Source organism: Thamnophis sirtalis, unplaced genomic scaffold (assembly GCF_051295495.1).
Source record: "Thamnophis sirtalis isolate CommonGarterSnake01/CBP01778 unplaced genomic scaffold, rThaSir2_p1.2 scaffold_14, whole genome shotgun sequence".
Taxonomy (NCBI): domain Eukaryota; kingdom Metazoa; phylum Chordata; class Lepidosauria; order Squamata; family Natricidae; genus Thamnophis; species Thamnophis sirtalis.
The window spans coordinates 24514758-24537623 of record NW_028261394.1 but is presented as its reverse complement, the minus strand read 5'-3'; the positions used below and the strand labels follow the sequence as shown (position 1 = coordinate 24537623).

Genomic DNA, 22866 nt, shown 5'->3' with positions numbered 1-22866 from the left:
CCCCCAGAGTTCCTCAGCCAGCAAAGCTCTGAACTCTAGAAGTTGAAGTCCACAAGACTTAAAGTTGCCAAGGTTGGAGACCACTCTTCCGGCGGCTCCGAGCGACGCAACGTCAGGAAACGACTGCTCTGTTCAGTCCCGCCCCCTCGAGCCGCTTCCGCCTACAGCCCCGCCCTTTCGCGCAAAGCCCCGTCCTCCGCAGAAGCCGCGACGCTGCGCCTGGGCGACTCATGCTTTTCTTAAGTCTACGGGAAGCGCAGCCTTTCTCGCGCTCTTCAATCTCGTAGCGATTGGTCAATGTCTCCGGCAAAGGCGGCCCTCGCTTTGATTGGCAACCCAGCAAGCCAAAGAGAGAGCCAGATAGGCGTGCCCGGGAGGGGCCTCTTGGTGCGCGGTCTGTTGCCAGGGCGTCGGTTGTCCGGCAGCGGCCAATCGGGGCGCGGGATGGGCCGAGGGCGCCCGGAGCCCTTCCCCACAGAAGCACCGCCGCTGCGCCAGGTGGGTCTTCAAGTGGCTCGCGGGGCCCGGCCGGGTCGGAGGCGGCGGGGGGTTTCCCGGCCTCAGATGCCCAGGCGGCCCGAGCCGAGGAGGGAGGTCAGGCCGCAGCCACGGAGGGAGGGAGGGAGGCCCCCAGGGAAGGCCGCGTCTCTCCGAGGCTGAGCCGGGCTTCCCTTTCAGCCGGTCTCCTCCCGCCTGCAGAGCCGCCTCCGCGCGCCTGGACGGGACACGGAGGAGGCGCCGCCACGGAGGATTCCCCACTGACGAAGCCGCCGCCGCCCTCTCGGGAGTCGGAGCCGGGGACCTGGGGGGCTGAGCCCCCGCGCTGCCGGACGAGGCCCCGGTCAGGACAGGGAAGCGGCCATGGCGGCCGCCGTCGCCACCAAGACGGCCTGGAAGCTGCGTGAGTGGAGTCCCCGCTTCGCCCCATCTCGGCCTCCCCGGAAGATGGCTGGAAGGGAGGGGGAAGGGACGGGCAGGCAGGCCTGAGGGCTCGTCCCGGAGGTCGGAGTAGGGCGGTCAGCGGAGGCCACTGGCTGCGGCTGAGAGCAGCTCTTGCTTTGCCTGGAAGCCCCAGTTCCAGCTTCCCCCAGATTGGAGAAGCTCTTGATGCTGGAGCTGGGGGGCCCTTCTGACAGTCGAGAAAGGAGCCCCCTCCCAAGAAACGCCGCCCACTGGGGAGAGTCCACTAGCCGCAGCCCTGGAAGAAGCTAATGGCTTGCCCTGCTTTCCTTCCCCCCCATAGAGGAGATCATGGCCCACAGCAGCAACGTCTCTTCCCTGGTCCTGGGCAAGAGTTCCGGCCGGCTCCTGGCCACGGGGGGCGATGACTGTCGAGTTAATATCTGGTCAGTTAACAAGCCCAACTGCATCATGGTAAGATTGGTGACCTTCTTTGTGATGATGGAAGAGATGATGCCTTTGTCCTCCCCCCCTCCATCCTATACTCTGTGTAGTCTATAAAGGAGAAAAGAAATGTACTTAGTAGACATACATAGATGGTGCTGTTGGAATATTATGCTGCCTAATTTTGGCCCAGTGGAATTCCCACAAATGCACACAAAGACTCTTCCTGGTACTGGTACTGCCATGCCATTCCTGAGACGCTTTTGACTGTTGGGGGGCTGAGTGGTAGCCAGGTAGTCCTTGGAACAGGAAGTCCTGTGTCTTTTTTAAAGGGTGAGAGCATAGCATCCTCCCTGGTGGTCCCTTCCCCAACAGCCTGGGGGAGACCTTGACCTGAGTGATCCCTATGTCAAGGACTTCCCTGTCTTGGCCCATGTCCTGCAGAGATCTAAAGCCTGGGCAGAAGCCATGTATTTCTGCACCTGATCAGCCTCAGGTTCTCTTGGGAATCTTGGAATGTCACCTTCGGTGTGAGAATTCTGTAGTGGATCCAAGAGGGAGGTGCTGCCTTCTCTTGGCTGGAGCTTGAAGCCTCTCAACCACTGACCATCAGTTATTATTGTGTAGACTTTGTTTATTTTAGGAACGGATTTGTACAAGATGATTCTGTGAAGCGCTCAGTGCATGAGTTGTGAAGTGAAGAAACAAACTTGACAAACCAAGGGCTACATTATTTGAGGGGAGAAAGTGACCCTACACAGGTTTTTGTCACTGCTCTAAGAAAGTAATTATTCTGCTGCCCCTTTTGGCTAACAATGTTAATGTTTTGTTTGTCTTGGCTGACTTACCATCTTTTCAACAATGGGCGTATTTTTCACACTATAAGATGCTCCGGACTATAAGATGCCCATTAGCTTTAGAGGAGGAAAACAAGAAAAAAAAAATCTGCCTCTGCCTCTCAGCATCCATCCGGTATTCATTCACTAGCGTCCTTGCAACAAACAGCCTGCCTCATCCATGTCTGCTGCCTCTGCCGGGGAACACTGGAGACTTTGCTGCCAAGTAGCTGATTGACGGTTGGATCGAACTCCTGGAATACCGCCGATCAGATGTTTTGGGTAGCGGGGATCACTGCCGCCACCCGCTCTTTACCATGTTCACTGCTGATTGCCACCGCCAATTGGTGGTGATCGGCAGTGGCAGCAATAGTAGCTGATTGGTGATATTCTGGGAAGCCGAGACAACCGCTAATCAGCTGCTCGGTACCTATGGCTCAAGTGTTCCCCAGTGTTTGCCGCCACTGCAGCAACCCCCCTCTCCCCAGCGTAATATTCACTCTTAAGACGCACAGACATTTCCACCCACTTTGGGAACTGGAGTGTGCCTTATAGTGTGAAAAATATGGTATATCGTAAAGAATTCACGTGTAGATTACCATCCAAGGCAATGTGTATTATCATCACATTTTTCTACCAGTTTTCCTAATTGAAAGTTCTTGGCCAAAATAATTATTAGCTGCTATTTGATTTGCACTAGATCCCCACAGCAGAATGGTTGAATCTGTAAGGTGAAAAGCTGGCAATCTCAAACCCCCCCCCTTTCCCCAAAAGCCCTCAAGGAGTTCCAGCCCTTGCCCCAGGCCTCACTTGTTCAGTGGCATGGGAGCTCCTGCTTCCACCCACAATCTCCTCCCCCCCCCCCCCGCCCCCAAAATGCTGTGTGTGAAGGAAGTTGCTAACAACCTGTACTGCCTTTAATCACCAGAAAAGTTAAAATGGAGACAACAAACATTACAATGCAACCTCCTGGCTATTAAAATGTGCTGGCCAGAGGATTCAGATGTTCTTTCCTTCTCCAGGGGGAGATGAGCCAATTTCATAAGAGGTAAACAAAGTTACATTTTATTAGGAAAAAAAGACACAAGGATCCCTCCCTTTTTATTTTAATACTTATTAAGAAAGAAGGTAACTTGCAGAGCTGCCCAATTTCACAGAAGTGTGTGTGTTTGTTTTCAAATTAGTCTTGACTCTTGGCAACTACAAAGTCCATGTAGTTTCCTAGGCAAGATTTCTGGCAGTAGCTTTGCAGTAGCTTTGCCTTCTTTCTAGTGCTAAGACAGTGATTGGTCCATGATATATCTAAAGCAAGACTAGAACTCACAGTCTCCTGGATTCTGGTTCAACACCTCTTTGCACTGATTTGGCTCTCTTTCATTCGTAGACACAAAACCTAGCAGAATTGAATTAAGTTCTTTATTGGCCAAGTGTAATTGGACACACAAGGAATTTGTCTGTGATGCAGATGCTCTCAGCATACATAAAAGAAAAGATACATTCGTCACAAATCATAAGGTTCGACACTTAATGAGAGTCACAGGGTACAAATAAGCAATCAGGAAACAATATCAATATAAATTGTAAGGATAAAAACAACAAAATTACAGTCCTGCAGTCATAAGTGGGAGGATGGGTGATAGGAACGATGAGAAGACTAAGAGTAATAGTAATGCAGCCTTAGTGAATAGTTTGACAGTGTTAAGGGATATTTGTTTAGCAGAGTGGTGGGATTTGGGGAAAAACTTCTTGTGTCTAGTTCTCTTGGTGTGCAGTGCTCTATAGTGTCGTTTTGAGGGTAGGAGTTGAAACAATTGATGTCCAGGATGCGATGGGTCTAGATATTTTCACAGGCCTCTTTTTGACTCATGCAGTATACAGGTCCTCAATGGAAGGCAGGTTAACAGTAATTGTTTTTTCTGCAGTTCTAATTATCCTCTGAAGTCTGTGTCTGCCTTGTTTGGTTGCAGAGCCAAACCAGACATTTATAGTGATGCAGATGACAGACTCAATCATTCCTCTGTAGAACTGAATCAGCAGATCCTTGGGCAATCTGAGCTTCCTGAGTTGGCGCAGAAAGAACAGTCTTTGTTGTGCTTTTTTGATGACATTTTTCGTGTTAGGTGTCCATTTTAGGTCTTCAGATATGATAGAACCTGGAAATGTGAAGGTCTCTACTGTTGATACTGTGTTGTCTAGTATTGTAAGAAGTGGTAGTGTGGAAGGGTTTCTCCTAAAGTCTACCACTATTTCTACAGTTTTGAATGTGTTCAGTTCCAGATTGTTCTGGTCTCACCATAAGGCTAGTTGTTCAACCTCCCATCTGTAGGTGGTTTCATCATTGTCTCAATGAGACCAATCACTGTTGTATCATCTGCAAACTTCAGTAGTTTTAACAGTTATATCGTTTGAGATGCACTCATTGATATAGAGAGAGAAGTGGAGAGAGCACCCAGGCCTAGGGGGCCTCCTGTGCTAATTGTGGAGGTATCTGCTGTGATTTTGCCTAGCTTCACCTGCTGCTTCCTGTCTGTTAGGAAGCTTATGATCCACTTACAAGTGTGTTCAGGTATGACCATTATTTGGTTTAAAACAGAAAAGGGAAAATTCCCACAGACATATGTTACACTTCTGGTAAACCACAAGATGGTGGTTTGTTTTACGGGCTGCTTCAACAGTCTTTTGGCAATTTGACCAAACACTTTGCTGGAAGAAGAGAGGGGCATCCACTAAGTTTTGCTGATTTAGCGTGCCTCTAAAGACAGCAGTCTCCAGCAGGATGTGAGTTGTGCTTTTCCGTGGTCACACCCTAGCATTTTAGCCTTGTGGTTGGGCAAATTTCCTTAACCAGTCAGTAGGCAGCTCAACCTGCAGCACACTGAGTGTGATAAGGGAGTTTTCCCCAGTGTTTGGCCCAACTGACCCCCGATAGTGATGGGAAGGGAAGGCATGCACCACCCTAAGCTGCTTAAAGGAGAGGCTAGATAAAATGCCGTCTGCTTCTTGCTCGTAACAGCACTTGTTCCTTTAGGTGCTCTTAACAAACCTTGGCTTTTCCCAAGTTAACAAGCCATCAGTGCAAACCGAGCAACGTGGTTCTTCTACACAAATGTTCAAAATTCATTTGGGTAGCAATGAATGCTGACAGAGTGTTTCTGGCTAATGGTATTTTGCAGTCCAGCATTTACTTAAGGAAAATTATTATTTTTTTATTAAAAGTTTTTTTATTTTTATTTTTCAAAACAGACGCAAAAAATCCTCTTTCTTTACATACTGTAGAAAGTGTATCAGTTGGTTACAAAAAAACTTTGTGTGTTTCTTTCACAATCACCCATGATTCATATTAATTCTAGAATTTTAAATTATTGACAGTTTTTAATTTTGACACTACAAAGGCTGTGATGACTATTACCCCAGCCACCGTGGCTTCCTTAGCAAACCATTACTCTAAACACTGCAAATCCGGTTGATGTTTCATCCAAGGAAGTTATATTGCATCCCAAACAGAGGGACTCTGAAGTTGTTAAGCTGCAGCTTCTAGGCCTTCTCTACAGCTGGGAATCTGAACACAGTCAGTGCAGGGTGAGTCTGGATTGCTGACATTTCAGCTTCAGGTTGAACAAGGCTAGATTGGTGGGCTCCCAATCTCACTTTTACAGCACAAATCCCCAAGGCTTCTGGGCTGATCTGGAGGCCAGTGGAAAATCTCCCCAAAAGGCCCAGTAACTTTTGTCCTCTTAAGAGAAAAAATACATGGCTTCTCGAAGTTGACACACTTTTCCGGAGCATCAATATCCAAGATCAAGAAATTAGGGTGACAAGGAAAAGACAACTGTAGGAATCATGTTGAGGGCAATCACAATTAAATCAGCCACCATTGTTAAAGTAGCATATTGTTTAGATATAAAGTCATATATAAATCTCTGTTTGTGAAAGTAACTGCTACTGTATTGTTCCGCATTACTCCTCAAATGGAGATGATCTAATTTCCAGACCAAACTTCACAACTCTGGTGATTGCACATTACCAGATAGTCATTCCCAAGGCTTTTCTTTTATTGAAAAATATTTACTGATTACTTTTAGCAACGAATACCCTAACTGTGTATTCCTTACACTGGATTTAAAAAGTCTACATACTGCTGTTAAAATGTCAGATTTTTGAGGTGTAAAATAATCAGAGCAACATGAATCATTTCAATTTTTTTCCACCTTTAGGATAACATAAGCTGTGCAATTCAATTGAAAATCAAACTGAAATCTTTTAGGGGGGGGGGAAATAACAATTAAAAAACTGACAATAATGTGGTTGCATAAAGATGCACACCCTTAAACTAATACTTTGCTGAAGCAGCTTTTGATTTTATGACAGCATTCAGTTTTCTGGGGTACGAACCTATGAGCATGGCACACCTTCATTTGGGGATCTTTGCCTACTTTTCCTTACAAAAGCACCCTGAATCTGCAAAGGAGATGCCCTCCAAATTGTGAGGGCATGTCCCGCACACAGCCCTCTTCAGATCATTCCACAGATTTTCAGTTGGATTCAGATCCAGGCTCTGGCTGGGCCATTCCAAAACCTTGTCTCCTCCTGGGAAGCCATTCTTTTGTTGATTTGGAGGGATGCTTTGGTTCATTGCTGTCCTGTTGAAAGATGGAATACCTCTGCATATTCTTCGGCGCTTTAGCAAATGGTGAATAGACTTTCTACATCCACTCTATATGTCAGCACAGTGCCCAACCCCATATTTCCTTCTGGGTCAAAGAAATGGAACTACTTTCCATTGGTCGACCTTTGTCTCCTGGCTACCCCAGATGTCCCTGGAGCTGAACGTCCATAGATGCTCTTTTTAACAGGGCAGTCAGAGAGATTCTGCCTTTCCATGAAGATAATTCAGAAGCAGAAATAGCAGCTGGTCAAATAGGAAAAAAAACCAAAGTAATCTATTTTGCAGTCATCCTTTAAACTTTACCACACACAAAATCAGGAAGGTGCTTATTATTTACTGAGACTAGCAAATTGACATATTTGCATAATTTTGACCCGTCTTGCACCAAAAGACAAAAGGAAGCCTATCACAAAAAATCTTTATGTGCTGCTACTGCTCAGATCCTTATTTCATGAGCAACTTAATTGTGGCTAGCACCCCTCCCTTCTTCATTTGGCTGACTCTTGTTTCTTTCATCTTGATCAGAGCCTAACCGGTCACACAACGCCTGTGGAGAGCGTGAAGATTAATACAAACGAAGAGCTCATTGTGGCAGGATCTCAGTCAGGCTCCATTCGGATCTGGGACTTGGAAGCAGCCAAAAGTAGGTTTGAAAAACATTCTGGCACCTTCCCTCATCCCCCAGCTGGTCTCTAGAAAGGAAGCCAGAGAACTAAGTTTTGCCCTGAGGGTTTAGTCTCTTTCAGTTGAAAGCCTGTAATTGACCTTGGTCTGTTCTGGATAAGAACTGGGTCTCCCTGGATTCTCCCATGGGGGCCACAGAGAATGATAAGGAGTTTTGAGCCACAGAGTTCCTTTCTGGCCACACAGTAGCTTTGCCTTAAGAAATCCTAACAGGAAAAACAAAAACGCACATGGCCCTCAGGTTTTCCATTCCACGTAGATACTTATTGAAAAACTGATTGGTGGTCTTATTTAGAATTAAGTCTTAGTTAAAAGTGCTGTCATTAACATAACTGGTTCTCCTTCAAACAACAGAGAAAAGTTATACAGCACATAGATTGGGATCTCATTTGATAAATATGTATAGTACAGACACACAATTCAGCAATTATAGCATTTTAAATGCCTTGCCATGCACTTTTCAGAAAGCATGAAAATGCCTTGCTAGCATCAGTCCCTTAACGAGAACCAGGCTTCATTAGAAAAACATGATTTTGTGGCCGCCTTAAAAGAGCAGGTGATATTTCAAAGAATGCAGAAAGGATTCTGGCCTGTGGGGTCGTTTCTTGGGACATTGGCTCTTTTCTGACTGTACGTTTCACCTATAAGCCATGGCTAAGTATAAAACTGTATATAAATGTGCAATCATACAGATATTGCAGCTATAACAAGAACTATTTGAAAAAGAATTAGAAAATGGAAAAAAATGATCTCATAAAACGTATTGATTAACACAAGAACCCAGAACTTCATTGTGTTTTGAAATAAAAAGATAACTCTGCTATGTTGGCCAATTGCATCCTAAAAGCAGCAGGCATCACCGGATCACCTACTCGCTCAGCCTGTGGAGGAAGCAGCCCCGGGGGGTGGGGGGTAGAAGCAAGTGCTGAAAAGGATGCTGTGGAGTCAGGGAAGGTTTTTCCCACCAGCCTGGCTTCCCTCCAGTTTCTCTTCCACCCCCCTCCCCCAGTCTTTTTCTGGGCGCAGGCAAAGGCTGCCTAGGCAGAAGTTTTGCTCCTGTTGAGTGCAAAAGTTGGCATTGCTTACAAGCATCTGGAAAGTCAGTCGCAGCCGCCAGCAGCTGAAGTGGCCTTGGTCTCCTTACGATTACCTCCACGCTGATGGGAGAGAGCAGACGCTGGAACCTTGCGGAGGAGAACGGCTTCTGCCACTGGCACAGTTTTCCCACCCCTGTAAAATCCTTTCAGTCCTTGACTGAGAAGTTGCAGCTGCATGTTTTTATCATTCATCTATTCTAAGAAGTAGAATGTGTTTGCCTGGCCTTCAGTTCCATTTTGCACACAATATGTGGCCTCCTGTGACGAGTTTATACAGGTTTCATATCCTTCTCTATTGGTTTTTTCTGTTATAGAAAAATGATCCTCATCTGACCTATTCACCTTTAAGAAGCCACATTTGGACTCAACTTTATGATAAATGATTTCACAAAGAAAACTTAACTAAATAAAACACAAAATTATACCAGCCATGCTGTCGGGCATGCATTTTATCACTGGCAGAATAATGTCTTTTTAAATCATAATTCTTTCCCTGAATTTCTTCTTCAGTCCTCCGCACATTAATGGGCCATAAAGCAAATATTTGCAGCCTCGATTTCCATCCTTATGGAGGCTTTGTAGCTTCAGGCTCCATGGACACCAACATTAAGGTAAGGCCAATCCCTCTCATTCTCTCCCTCCCTCTCCCTTGTCTTGTGGAATCATGATGAATGTTGTGACGGGCAGAAGCAGATTAAATGAATTAATAGTCAGTGTAGTCAAATAGCTGCTTGGAGTTCTTGTTTTTGAATGTGTGTTTTTGCCACTTCTGAATTCTGGTCCATGTCTTGGTCATCCTGTTGGAGTCTGCATTTCTTCATGAACTAAAGATGGGGAAGAGTTTTGCTGCTTTTCAAAAGCGCCCAGAGATCTGAAAGAGATGAACATTGTTCTGGGTAACCCTGAACAAAGATACTTTTCCTCCAACGTGGTGACAGCCAGATCTTGCACCATTACAAAACTCAGGAGGAAGAGGAGGCGGACAGGAATGCAGAAGAAGTTCCAAGAAAAACAGAGAGATACTTCTTAGAATGTGCCAAATATCCCTTTCACATTTTACTAGCTCCGTGCTCTGAAACAGTTGCTCAGTCCCAAGTCAGAAATAAGGACGTCTTAACGTTAAGTCAAACTTGGATTGATTAGGACAATTAAATGTTTTCTTCTTTTAAAAAGAAACTCTGTTTTTTCTTTCATGCAGCTTTGGGATGTAAGAAAAAAAAGTTGCGTCTTCAGGTACAAGGTAAGAAGAAAAATGCCTCCTATTTCAGCTGATACCCTGAAACCCACTTGTGCAATGAGTAGCATTTACTAGGACAATTTGGAAAGCTTTATGAATCAGGAATGATCAATATACTTCTCATAAAGAGAAAACAAACTACATCCAGAGGCCAGGGGAGGGAGGGGGCAGAAGAGGCAAGGGAAGCTGTCCTTTCGCAGACCTTGCCCTGGGATGTCCAGGGTATCTTGTGGGGTCTCCCCTCCTTCGCTCTCCTTTGCTGCCTTAGCTGACCATCACCACCACCACCTGGAATTTCTCTGGGTGTGTCATCCTAGGGGATGACTTTGGCCAAGACCTTCCTTCTCAGCCCAGCCTCCCTATTGGCTGCCATTGTCTAAAGATGGGAGAAGCAGGTACTTTGAATGTTGCCTTGAAGGAAGGGCCGGATGCAAATCCCATTTCCCTCTGCAGGGCCACACAGGAGCTGTTCGCTGCCTCCGCTTCAGTCCGGATGGGAAATGGCTGGCCTCTTCCTCTGATGACCACACGGTGAAGGTAGGTGGGCCCTGCAGCCTCCTCCTCTCTCTCCCCTCCCTTTGATGGCAGCCTGGGCCATTGAGCAGCTCAGCTGATGGGTGTGAAATTTTCAAGCGCTCTGGCGAGAAAAACTCTTATGGTTCTTTCCCTACCTAGTTGTGGGACCTGGCGGCTGGAAAGATCATGTTTGAGTTCACGGGACACATGGGACCAGTAAACGTCATTGAATTCCACCCCAATGAGTACCTTTTGGCCTCAGGGAGCTCCGACAGGTAAAGTCACCTCTGGCTGGGGCTGGAGATGCTTTTTTGAGGTGGGAGATTTGCCGAGGGCTTGTTAGAATATGTCACGAGGGCTCATGGTTGGCCTGCAGGCTTTGAATTTTTTTTTAAGAAGTTTTTTTTTTTAATTAAACAAAAACACAAAAAAGAATCATCCTTCATTACATCTTGTAGAAAGCGTGTCGATTGGTTACAGATAACTTTCATGTATTTCTTCCACAGTCATTACTTATAGTTCATAATAGATTATACACTTTAAATCAAAAATCTTCGTATATCTTACTATCAATGTACCACCATTCTCATTTGACTACAATTATTTGAACGTGCTTTTACCTCAAATAATTCATACTTAAAGACACAACCACATGGCATTCAGTAGCTATTTCAAAAATCCTCCAATAACATTACACCTTTATGACATGTTCTAAGTAAAAATCAATTAATAACATTTCTAAACCTTTTTTTCCTTTTTTTTTAAACTCGCTGTTTAGAGTTTGTATCCAAGTTTCTTTTGCCAAAACCAGAGCATATATATATTATTAAATAATATCCATTGGATATTATTCAATGGATATTATTGAATATTATTAATATTATTATTCATTGGATATTATTTAATCAAGGACATTTCCTTGTTGTTATTATAGTTGGCTAAAAATCATTTATTATTTATATCCAACCTCCTCTCGTCAGACCCAAAAACATTACACCTTTATGACAAGATCTGAATAAAAATTGGTTAATAAAATTTATAGGTCTTTTTCCCAGATCGCAATTTGCAACTTATATCCAAATTTCTTTTACTAGTTTGCCAGTACATGTATATATCATTAAGCTGTATCATTATAATTTAATTATTGTTATAATTAATTTTTGTTAACAAATAAACATTTAATAACAATCTAAAACAATCTAAAAATTACTAAATTCCTACTTATTGATCTCCAAAATTAACTAATTTTTTATTATCAACTCTCATTGTCAACCTGTATCTTTCCAGGAACAAAGCAGTCTTATCTCTCTTGCCAATTGTGGTGTCAGTCTTCTTTTTATCTCCTTTATAAGGTTTTTATAGACTTCTCTCCACACTTTGTTGCTTGAAGGATCTCTCAGGTAATCTTGTTGCCCTCCATCTGCTATTAAAATTAGCTTGTCTTTGGTTGTTAATTATGCTTCTGAAAAAAATTCTGAAAAAATACCTCACCAGATGGACTTACTTTCTCTTTTCACTTCTTTCCGGAGTCGTCCCAACTTTGCCTGGGGCTGCCTATTTACCACCGGCTTGAAGAGCTTCCCTTGGGTCAATCAGGGACTATGCGGTGTCCCTGAGACCAGCAAGGCTTTGTCTTCCTGATCACCATCTCTGCGGGATGGTTTAGGTCGAAATGGACCATCCAGTGGCAAAAATATCATGGGCGGTCTCGGAGTGTTGAGACCACACATTGTATCATCGCGACGTTGGCTCCTTCAGGCTTCGAATTGTTGATGTAGTGCGTGGAAGATGTTCCTGTTTTTAGGGAACCCTTTTTACACCAGCCTAGAAGCTAGTGCTTCAGAAGGAAGTCAGGATTTACCCCCTGAGGTCCCCGTAATGTTTTCCATAGCGTTGAAATCTCCATGAAGCTCCTGAGAGATGATATACCTGCTCCTGGAGCTGGTCTCCTCTTTGTGCTCAAACCAAGCATTTCTGCATTTGCTGCCCTCCCTCGCTCTCTCCCGCGAAAATTTAGAATCCCTCAGGATTTTCTCAGCTCTCAGGATTCAATAACTGTGGCATAAACAGAGACATTGATGTTACCTGCCTGTTAAGTTGTCTGTGTGTAAAACCTTTCCTGGTGGGTTGTGGTCCCCTAAAGCAGAGTTTCCTAACCTTTCCGGCTTTGCAGAACAATGGGGTATGGGGGTTATGGTTCCTTGTGAATAGTGGGCAAACGTGCACACACAGCTCCATTTCCTCAAACGGCGGGCACACAATGGAGTGCATGTGCTCGCACAAATGGAGCACCTGCCCAGCACATCTGTGCCCCGGTTCAGAACGGCCCAAGGCCTGGTAGTGGGCCACGGCCCGGGCATTGGGGACGCCTGCCCTAAAGGATTGCTGATTCTACATTTTTCAAAGCATTTGTATCATGAAATCTTAGGCTTCGTTTCTTCGACAATAGCTGCTATCTTCTTTCTCTGACTCAAAACCAAAGGTTTCACTCCAGATACGTTTTCCTGATTTCCTAGCAGTATATTCGGACATACTATTTCATATTTCCTGATAGTCACATATACATACATACATACATACATACATACATACATACATACATACAGTAATGTTTTTTAAAAAGCCAGTGATCCTTATAATCTTCCTCAAAGATTCTTTCATTAGGAAATATTAGCCTGGATTAAAAAATGAAGCATACGCCGGGATGTTGATATGAGACTGCAGAAGTTTACTAAGCAAGAGAGAAGGCGAAAGCTGTTTGAAACCCCCACCCAAAAAGTTCATGCTCTTTCACAGTTCACCCTGGAGCTTAGAGCCCGGCTGAGATCGTTCTTGCTCCTTTAGATGCCAGAAACCTGTTTAAGGGGAGATGGGTCAGCGTTCCTCACTTTAGGGATTTGAGCAAGTGGGCAGAAATATAAAAATGAGATGTAGAAGGAGCTGGAAGTCGGAGCTGGGCAGTTGGTTGTGACTAGAAGCAAAGAAGGTGGGATTAGAGGGAGCTTTCACTTCCATTGTCTTGGCTTTTTTGTTTCCTTGTAGGACAGTCAGATTCTGGGACTTGGAGAAGTTCCAGACAGTGAGCTGCATTGAGGAAGAGGCCACGCCTGTCAGGTAAGAGGCAACAGGTGTTTGTCAGCAGGAATGGCAGTGAGTTGTTAGTCCAGGGGTTTCTACCCATCCGGGGCTTCAGCTGGCCAATTTCAGGCTTTCCTTCGAATTTGGGGGCCGTGTCAGGTGGAATGGCACTCTTCTTGTTGCCTTTCTCTCTCTCCCCACCCCCCTTGCAGGTGCGTGCTTTTCAACCCCGATGGCTGCTGCTTATACGCTGGCAGCCAGGATGCCCTGCGGGTGTACGGCTGGGAGCCCGAGCGCTGCTTTGAGGTGGTCTTGGTGAATTGGGGCAAAGTGGCCGATTTGTCTATCTGTAACAATCAGTTGGTGAGTGAAGGAATGTCAGAGTCAGATTTCCTGGCTGATTCTGGCACCAGTTGTTGTGCTGCTCTCCAGGGCTTCAAGGGGGCCGGGGCAGGAATGGTGGGGCTCTCCCCCTCTCCCCACTTGTTGCTTGCCAGGCAGCTTTCCTCCCTTCTTGTGGCAAGCCTGGCAAACTCATAGCCCTACCCCTACCCTCCAGGTAGCTTTGAGGAAGGGCAGCAAATCTGATGCAGCCCAGAATCTTTTTCTAGAAGATGCTTGCAAACACCTAAAATTTTAAGAATGTGGATTCTTTCCATTAGATTGGCGTTTCTTTTACCCAAAGCACCGTCTCCTCCTATGTTGTGGACCTCAGCAGAATCACAAAATGTGGGTCTGGGCTCCATGGGCTGATCAGAGATGACAAACCCCTGAGTCCTCCACCATCTCTGGGCGCCTCTCTACGGCGAATCTATGAAAGGCCAACCACCACCTGCAGCAAGCCCCAGAGGTGAGGGGGGCAGGTTTTTCAGGAAGGCGGATGAGCAGTGGGTTCCTGGTTGTGGGAGGCTCAGTTTCCTGGTCCCTGTCGCTGCCTCTCATCCCTCAGAATGAAACACAACTCAGAGAGCGAGAGGCGCAGTCCGAGCAGTGAGGATGACAAGGAAGAAAGGGAATCCACTGCAGAGATCCAGAACTTGGAGGATTACAAAGAGATATTCCAGCCAAAGAACGCCATCAGTGAGTTGGACTTCACATTCTTGGATTGCTTTGACTTGGTGTTGGGCAAAATCTTTCCGGCGTGTGCAGCCTCAGCTTCATGAAGAATGCCTGTTCCAGGAAACCGTAGCTGCTTTGCTAAGCTCTCCCCCACAGAAGCTTCCAAGGGGCATCTTGTGTCTCCAGGTTACAAAAGAGCTGACCCAGCATTTTTTCAGGTGGCTGGAGAGATCACCCCATCTGAGTTCCCAGGTGGATCTTTAGCAAGGCTTTGCCCTCCCCTGAATGCCCTGTTGGGGGGTATAACCAGGAATGGGTTGGAGCTTGTGTTGCTAAGGAGCCTTTCTGGCGACCTGAAGGTGGGAAGAGCTACTAGAGAGCGCAGGGCCATCGCCTTGGAGTCCAGCTGCAGAAATCTAGAATAACGCTGTTTCTTTTGTAACCTTACAAAAAAGAACAAAAGTTTCAGTTGAAGTGGGGCTTTTATCTGTCTTTATAGTACGAACTCCCCCCAGCAAGAGCGAGCCCTTTCCTGCCCCTCCAGAAGACGGTGAGTTCCGAGCGTCCAGAGGGGCTTTGCTGATGCCTCTTTGGGTCTTTGTAAGCGGTCAAGGGGGGGGCTCTGGGTGGGGCCGTGGTTTAACCTGTGATATTCCTTGCAGTCAATGAAAAGAATAGGGGCAAGCATTCGGAATAGTGGACAGTTTGGTCCTTGGCTCCCAAGATGGCCAAAGGGGAGTCAGCTCAGGGCAAAGGGGAGCAGAGGCTTCCCTTGGTAGCTCGGCCTTCAGAGGTGCCTGGGAGCAGCGGGGGTCTCAGGGAAGCCCCCTACCCAGATGCTTCTGCCCAGGGGTGTGTGTGTGTGTGTGTTATCTGGCCTCCCCAGCTGCAGCCCTAGATGGCCGCCTCTTCTCTGGGATTTTGCTCCAGGAGTCAGTTGTATCTCCCTCGGAAGCTACTCACCCCCAGGGACCATGGTTCTCTCTTGTGGGACTGAACTCCACAAGGCCCCTGTGCTCTGTGAGGAAATACCCAAGAATCGGGCCGAATGAAAAGGCCCCACCGGCTGTTATCAGGCAGTTTATGCACTTTCATCAGGCGACTTTTTATGCACCACCTTTGTAAGCGTCAGGACATCCCGAAGGTTTCTCCAGGGCTCTCATGCCCACCACCTGCTCAGCAGCATTGCTTTGGTTGGGGGTTTTTTTGCCCTCTCCCAAGAGACCCTTCCCTCTCTTCAGAGACGGCACCTGCGAAAGAAGCCTCGCGGGCTGGTCAAGCAGCAGATGCCGCATCCCCGTTGCCAGGCCAGGAGAGGGTAAGTGCCTTTCCACCGGCTTCTCCGGATCAGGGCTCCTCCGACCACCTCCTGCATGTGGGGGAGAGCAAAGGAGGGGCTCCTTTCAGGCTTTGAGCTGGCCTGTCCCGAGTGGGATGAAAGGCGGGAGAGAAAGCGTGTGCCTGCAGCCCTCTTTGGCTAAGGGCCTGATTAGGCTCTCGAGCAACGAGGGAGCACGAGGGCAGCATCTCTCCCTCCCTTCCCCTCCCCTTCTCCCCCCCCCCCTTCTCTCTTTGTCCTGGAAGCATGTGTGACTGTCCTGTCCTTCCCTACCGCAGGCAGACCCTCTTCAGAGGCAGCCTGTAGCTACCTCAACCCCAATAACGCGGGTGGAGCCCTCGGTGATTCCAGCTGCCAGGAATGAGCCTATTGGGCTGAAGGCCTCGGACTTCCTGCCGGTATGTTTCTTGCTTGTCCAAAAAGGGAAGCAATAGTCGCTCAGCTGCTAAGTGAGGGAGCAGTTTTGATTTGACCAAAGGCCAAACAGTCTTTAGGATGTAAACAGTAAACTATTAGCAGTAAAATAAGTGTAAAATATTAATATTTAGAAAGCAATGGGTGGAAACTAGAGATCCAACCTAAAAAAAAGGAATTTCCTGGTAGTGAGGATGATTAATCGGGAATAGTTTCCCCTCCAGAAGTTCTCTTCATCCCTGGAAGTTTTCAAGAAGAGATTGTACAACCGTTTGTTTGCCTGAAAAGGTGTAGGTTCTCCTGCCTGAGCAGAGGGTTGACCTAGAAGACCTCTAAGGTCCCTTCCAAACTCTGTTCTTGTGTTACTCTGTTGTTCTGAAAGTGGGTGAGGGATGGATAGAAAAGGAAGGAGGAAGAGGAAGAAGAAGGAGGAGGCAACTTTGTGATCCAGAACAGCCTCCGTTCATAGGGATGTCTTTTAAAACAGTGTATAGTTTCTGGGTAGTGTTTTTATTTATGTTGACCACCAGGAGGCAGCACATGACCAATTTGTCCTATTTTGCAACACACACACACACACACACACACACACCCCTCCCTCCCTTCCAGGTAACAGAACAGGAGGGTTTTTTTCCTGTGTCAGTTTGCACAGTCCTCCCTGATTGCTTTGTTCCACAGCTCCAAAGGCAACAGGGGAGCCCAGCTGGGATGCATCTTTCGGTCACGACTGTTGGGGTGGAAAGTCCTTTGCAGGCCTTCCCCTCCTTCCCCCGCCTTGTTGTATTCCCCTTTGGCCTCTGTCCTTGCAGGCCGTGAAGAACCAGGGCCTGATGGACATTGTGGACGAGGAGGCCGTGTCCCAGATCCGGAAGGGCCATGAGACCATGTGTGTGGTGCTGACCAGTCGCCATAAGAATTTGGACACCGTGAGAGCCGTGTGGAGCACGGGGGACATCAAGGTAAGCCCGGAGGATGTGAGGCTGGGTGGTTTGGGCTTTTCTGACCTAGCTCCTACGGAGGAAACAAATATTGCCTTTGGTCTGGGGGTCCATATGAATTTGGGAAACGGCTTGTGGGAGTGACTCAGCTGGGCCTGCCTGCCTCAGTTGCAGCCCCGGGTAAGTCCATTCTGCCAAAAAGAGCAGAATATTGTCCTGCAAGTGACTAATTTTCCTTTTCAACCAAAGAGTCTCGTAGCTCAGGGTTGAACTGTAGGGTTCTTGGTGTTTTCTGAACTTGGTTGTTTTCTTGCAGATGTTTCATTACCAAATTAGGCAACAGCATCAATGCTAGAAGAGAGTGGGGTTTGTTCTCATTTTATATGTATTTATTTAAGCCAAGAGCAAATCCCATTCTCTCTCAGCGCTGATGTTACCTGGTTTGATAATGAAATCTTTCCAAGAAAACAGCCAAGCTCAGAGAGTAGCAAGGACCCCACAGTTTCACCATCTATTTGACTAAATAGATGCTGTTCGTCTCTAGAAGCAAATCCATTAGAGGGCGAGGGATGCTGGGACTTGTAGTTCAACCTCTGGAGTCCAACCACTGCTCTCCCTTCCCACCTGCCCCCAACCTCCCAAGGCTCCTTGCCATAATCCTATTCTGCCACTGTGGTTTCTCCTCAGACTTCGGTGGACTCTGCGGTGGCCATCAATGACCTCTCGGTGGTGGTTGACCTTCTCAACATCGTGAACCAGAAGGCGTAAGTCTCTGCCTGCGTTTCCTCTGCAAGGAGAGTCTCGGTTGGGCTGCTTGGGTGCCGATGCCTGGATCGGAGCTCTTTTCATCCACCGCCTGCCAACCCTGGAGGTGCAGCGAGACGTGTGATGGCTCCCTTGGCATGTAACAGGCTCTGGATCCCACAGGCTCTTCTGGGAACCCCAAGATTCATCCTGTCTGAAGGGACACAGGGTCCCCTCAGTGGTGGGTTCTGGGCGGTATGGCCCAGTACGGCCATGCCTGTAGTAGCCGGGAGAAGTGGCCACCGTATCGGCATGGTGGCTCGTTTGGCCCACCTGCTTGTCAGCCTTCCATGACCGTTTAGTAACGCAACCAGCCCATTACACACATGTGCACAGCGTGCAGGGCCTGTGTGACCTCTGCCAGCCAGCTGGATGTCGCAGGGCAGTGGCGTGTGCATGCGTGTGCAGCGCGCATGCCCATCTAGGACGGCCAGCCCCATGGACAGTATACTGGCTGCACTGGGGTCCGGAACCCCCACTGGGTCCCCTGGATGGTTCAGGGCACAGAATGCTATTCTGGAAGCCCCTGCAGGCCTTCATTCCTGGTGGGAAGGCCGTCTGCAGGCCGAACGGTTGGCGCAGCCAAGACTTTGCCTGAGGACTCCGGAAGGGACGGGTGCAGTGTAACCTCTCTCCTTTTCCCAGGTCTCTGTGGAAACTGGACCTCTGCACGGTGGTCTTGCCACAAATAGAAAAGCTGCTGCAAAGCAAATATGAAAGGTAACTTTTTTTTCGGGCTTTGTAAAAGCTCCTCCTTATGGTTGCTAAAGTGTCAGGGCTGCCTCAGGCCAAGCCAGGCTCCCGGGGATGTGCCTTCACCCGCCTCGCTTGCCTGAGGCAACGGTGGGAAGGCCGGCTGGCTGCTTGGGGGCCAAAGGGGGGAGGCAGCCTTGAGCACAGTGAAGCCTTACATCATCCCCGTAAATAAAACGAGGCGGCTTCACTTCACCCTGGAAGGGGGGCCAGTCCCTCTCCCTGCAACAGGAGTGGCTGCCTAATCCTTTAATTGCCTCTTTTCTGCCCCACAACTTTCCTCTCCCCCAGATCAGGAGGCTTTGCCCTAGTCTCCCCCACAGGCCTTGGCAAATCTCCCCCCTTCAGACGCTCTCCATTTCCGTTGGGGAGGTCTTTGCTGCCCACCCGTGTGGCTACTTCGGCCTTTTGCCTCGTGCCAGATAATTCCTAGGGATGTTGAATTGGCTTTGTTTGGGTTTATTAGTTGGAGGCTGCAGTCTGCAAAGGAGGCTAATTAATGCCAGTGGTCACGGAAGGCCCTGATTGCTTACCAGTCCCTCTGAGGAGTGTTTAACTGGCCTTATTTTTTTCCCTGTAACCTTCGATTAAAGTTTTTGTTAAAAGCTTTCTGAAAATCTGCCAGGTAATTTTTAAGGCAGTTTTTGCAGCTGCTCAGCCAGAACAAGGAGCCCTTTTTCCAGATTGATGCTGGATGCAAATGTGCAGGTTACTTCATAACTACAAAGTTTTGGCTGGGAAACTGTTAAGATCTTAGACCAAGCTAAGTCCAAAAACATGGGAAGCGTAGCATTCAGACCAATCAGTCAACAGTACAGAGACAAACCAGACTTCGCTTCCTTCAACAGACGCAATTAAAAATGCTAAGAAGGAAACAAAATAGCAGTAGCACTCAAACTTACATCCCGCTTCACAGTGCTTTCCAGCCCTCTCTAAGAAGTTGGCAGAGTCAGCCTCTTGCCCCCAAAATTCTCAGTCCTCACTTTACCCACCTCGGAAGGCTGAGCCAACATTGAGCTGGTCAGGATTGAACTTCTGGCAGTGAGCTGAATTAGCCTGCAATATTGCATTCTAATCTTCACACCACCACAGTGCAGTGAACAGCAGAAAGACCAGAATCTTCTCCAGCAGCCAACAGCCAGAGAAGCAGAGATTTATACCAATCTGCTAAGGGGAAAACCACACACACTCCCATGCTGGCAGAGTACTGGCAAGCTATTGTATATAATCAGGGAGCAAACTCCCCACTCACTCACACTGATGTTACCTAGTTGGGTAGTGAAACATCTGCCTACAGACAACCCAGCTCAGGGAGCACCAAGGACTCCAGTTATCCCTATTTGTTAAAAACTTTCAAGGAAGCTCCATCTCGTTTGTTCTCTTGATGTCAAAAGCTCCGTGTCCTCTCTCTGGACAGCAGGGGGGTCTCCTGTTTGCAGTCCAGATGCTGAGCATGCAGTCCCTGGACAATCCTTGAGGGAAGAACTGGGCAATACTCTGGAGACGCTGAAAGGAAACTTTCTTTTGAACCTTTCTTCTCCCCAATTCTCTCTCTCTTGTGCTAGTTACGTTCAGACCGGCTGTGCGTCCCTGAAGCTAATTCTGCAAAGGTTTCTGCCCCTGATTACGGACATCCTTGCTGCACCCCCATCGGTGGGCGTGGACATCTCCCGAGAAGAGAGGTAACGGACCTTCCTTTCTCTCCTACCAGGCTTGGGATGGTACGAACCTTCAGGAATCCTGCACCGCATAGCGAATTCCACAGATTTAGGCTAGAAATGCACAGGCGTGTTCCGCTTTTACCTAATGGGGTCCAAAGCTGTTCTACGTAGGTTGATTAGAGGCTTCTGATGGTGTCAAGTTCTTATTTGCTCCCTGCCCCCACCCCACCCCCAACTCAAAAAACCAGACACTCCCAGAGCTTCTTTCCCAAGACAGGCCTGGAGAGAGGAGGAGGTGAGTTTCTAAAGCCCCGGATTGTTTTGCCCCTGGACACTCTAACTTATCTCCCAGGTTCAACGGAGGAGGTGTTTCTTCCTGACAGTCCTGGTGTGAAGTGGGTGCCTGTTCTCTTCACTCAGAAAAGAGGAATGTCCAGACAGTTGGATATGAAGTGCTATCAAGCTTGACCAGCCGTTCCAAATGGCTTAATTGCTCCCCTCTCGCCTTTGGGGAATCCTTGCTCCCTCGTTACCTGTTCAAGCACTATTGAGGGGGCAGAGCACCATGAAGGCTGCCTTCCTGTGGGCAGGCTCTCCTCCTCACCTTCAGCCTTCTGTTTGCCAATTGACCGGAGGGCTTAGCCAGAGCAGGGCCTTTGGGGTGGGGGGGGGGCGTTGGCTTCAGGACCTGTAAGATCAACTGACATTGCTGCCCCCCCCCCACAGAGACCCACACCCTTTTCCTGATGAAGGTGCCGTTGCTTCTTTCTTTCTTTCTCTGCTCTGAGGGGGCATCATACAAATAAGTAAAATAACATGGGAGGCCTCCCGAGTGGGGCAGCCCTTTTTTGCCAGCTGCTTTTCTTCTTGGCCCAGGCTCCAGAAGTGCCACATGTGCTACAAACAACTGAAAAGCATCGGCGCTTTCGTCAAGAACCGGTCCGGCCTCAGTGGCCGCCATGGCAGTGCCTTCCGGGAGCTGCACCTCCTGATGGCCGTCCTCGAGTGATCGCTGTGGCCAGGCTGCCCCTGCCTGCTGCTTTGCCCTCCAGCTCTGGAGATGCTGCCAGGGAACTGTCTTCTCGCGGCCTTCCGGCAGGCAGCTCTTCTGCACCGCACCCAGCCCAGTGCCTTACAGGAGCCCTTTCAAAGCAGGTTTCCCTGCTGTGGCACCACCGATCTTCCTGCACTTGTGCAGCTGCTGCCTTCGGGGAGGTTGCGGAGGACACGTGGCTCAAACTTCTCCTGGCCGAAAGGCTCCCATTGCCTCCCACCCTTTTCCCACCTGCCAGCAATGGTGGTCAACGCCTGACTCACGTCCAGCTCTCCAGCCATCTTGAATTGTGGAGGACCAGTATAGGGTCACTGGTATCCTCCATGACGCGGCTGTACCAGGGCCTTTCCGCTTGCCTTTCGACCTGCAGGGCCTGAGCCAGATTTTTCTGATAACAGAGTCGTGGCTGGTTCCTCTCCCTCTTCCCCCCCCCCCCCCCCCCCGGGAGGAAAGTCTCTCGGGACTATGGAAGAGAATGGACTTTCCCTGCATTGCTGGAGCCAGCCGGTCATACAATTGTAACTTATGATTTGATTAAATGTTTGTAACTGGAACTGTGTGTGAGCTACATTCTGCAATTCAGAATAAACCATCTTCCTTTATAACTCAGGCTGGCTAGAGGCTCTCGCTGAAACGGAGGGTTTAGCTCAAGGTCAAAGAGCAGTGCCGTTTTTTAGCTGCAGAGCTTGAAATCCCTCCATGGAAAAGCCTCACATGTTGACCTTATTTTTGGTTTGTTTGCTGCAGGAAAAGTAAACATTTTAGAGGAAATTTAAATGGGACTCATTTATGAGAGTTTAATTTCCTTTAAAATGTGTGTGTGTGTGTAGTCCTATCTAAATTTCCTCTAAAATGTTTATTTTTTTCTCCAGCAAAAATATAGATCAACATTTGAAGCCCTGTGAAAATCTGATATTTTATATATGTATATAATTACACACACACAAGCTATCTCAACCTGTATTTGTAGATTTAGTATTTATTTGTAAATATTTATATTTTAAAAATCATGCTGAGGACCCCTTTCTGTCTCTCAAGAAGGGAGGAGGAGGAGGAGGCGGCTACCAATTTGAACCATCTCTAAGGAAATGTTGGAAAGTGCCCAGTATTTTCCTTTTGCTTTGTTCCTCTGGATTGTTTCATTGCTGCGCATTGGTTTGTTTTGCTGAATGTCTCAACACTGACTTGCCTCACTCTGGCTGTCTGTGCCAAAAAAAGTGTAAATGATCTAAAATCACTTTTAATTTTATACATAAAATTAATGTAAGTCTCGATTTTGGTTTGTTACATTTTCAAAACTGAGGTGCAGCAGCTAAAAGTACCCCAGCCTGTCTTATCACGTGCAAGAGGATTTCGCGATACCAGTTTAGTCAAGAGTAATAAGAT

The 22866-nt window shown here is 47.6% G+C and overlaps 1 protein-coding gene across 4 annotated transcripts; it reads left to right on the top strand.

Moving 5' to 3' along the window:
• Nucleotides 1-361: 361 nt before the first annotated feature.
• On the top strand, nt 362-22089 carry KATNB1 (katanin regulatory subunit B1). Of its 4 annotated transcripts, none has more exons than XM_014076336.2 (20): nt 362-498; nt 700-901; nt 1244-1374; nt 7372-7489; nt 9138-9238; nt 9826-9867; nt 10318-10401; nt 10540-10655; nt 13423-13494; nt 13671-13821; nt 14121-14308; nt 14408-14538; nt 15017-15067; nt 15759-15835; nt 16135-16254; nt 17080-17229; nt 17896-17972; nt 18658-18732; nt 20331-20447; nt 21303-22089. In XM_014076336.2, exons 2-20 carry the CDS (start codon nt 862-864, stop codon nt 21433-21435), a joined length of 1974 nt encoding a protein of 657 aa, XP_013931811.1. In that variant the 5' UTR covers nt 362-498; nt 700-861; the 3' UTR covers nt 21436-22089. The 4 variants fall into 4 exon arrangements, with proteins under 4 accessions (XP_013931811.1, XP_087584983.1, XP_087584984.1 ...); XM_087728857.1 differs by having other exon boundaries at nt 427-498; nt 679-901; XM_087728858.1 differs by lacking the exon at nt 362-498 and adding an exon at nt 554-594.
• Nucleotides 22090-22866: the final 777 nt, after the last annotated feature.

What these genes read in the sequence shown, in the direction of transcription:
- KATNB1 (XM_014076336.2), top strand. Translation starts at nt 862, where the DNA reads ATGGCGGCCGCCGTCGCCACCAAGACGGCCTGGAAGCTGC. An exon ending in GAAGAGGCCACGCCTGTCAG is followed by an intron (nt 13,495 to 13,670) that starts GTAAGAGGCAAC and finishes CCCCCCTTGCAG; the next exon opens with GTGCGTGCTTTTCAACCCCG. An exon ending in CTATCTGTAACAATCAGTTG is followed by an intron (nt 13,822 to 14,120) that starts GTGAGTGAAGGA and finishes TCTTTCCATTAG; the next exon opens with ATTGGCGTTTCTTTTACCCA.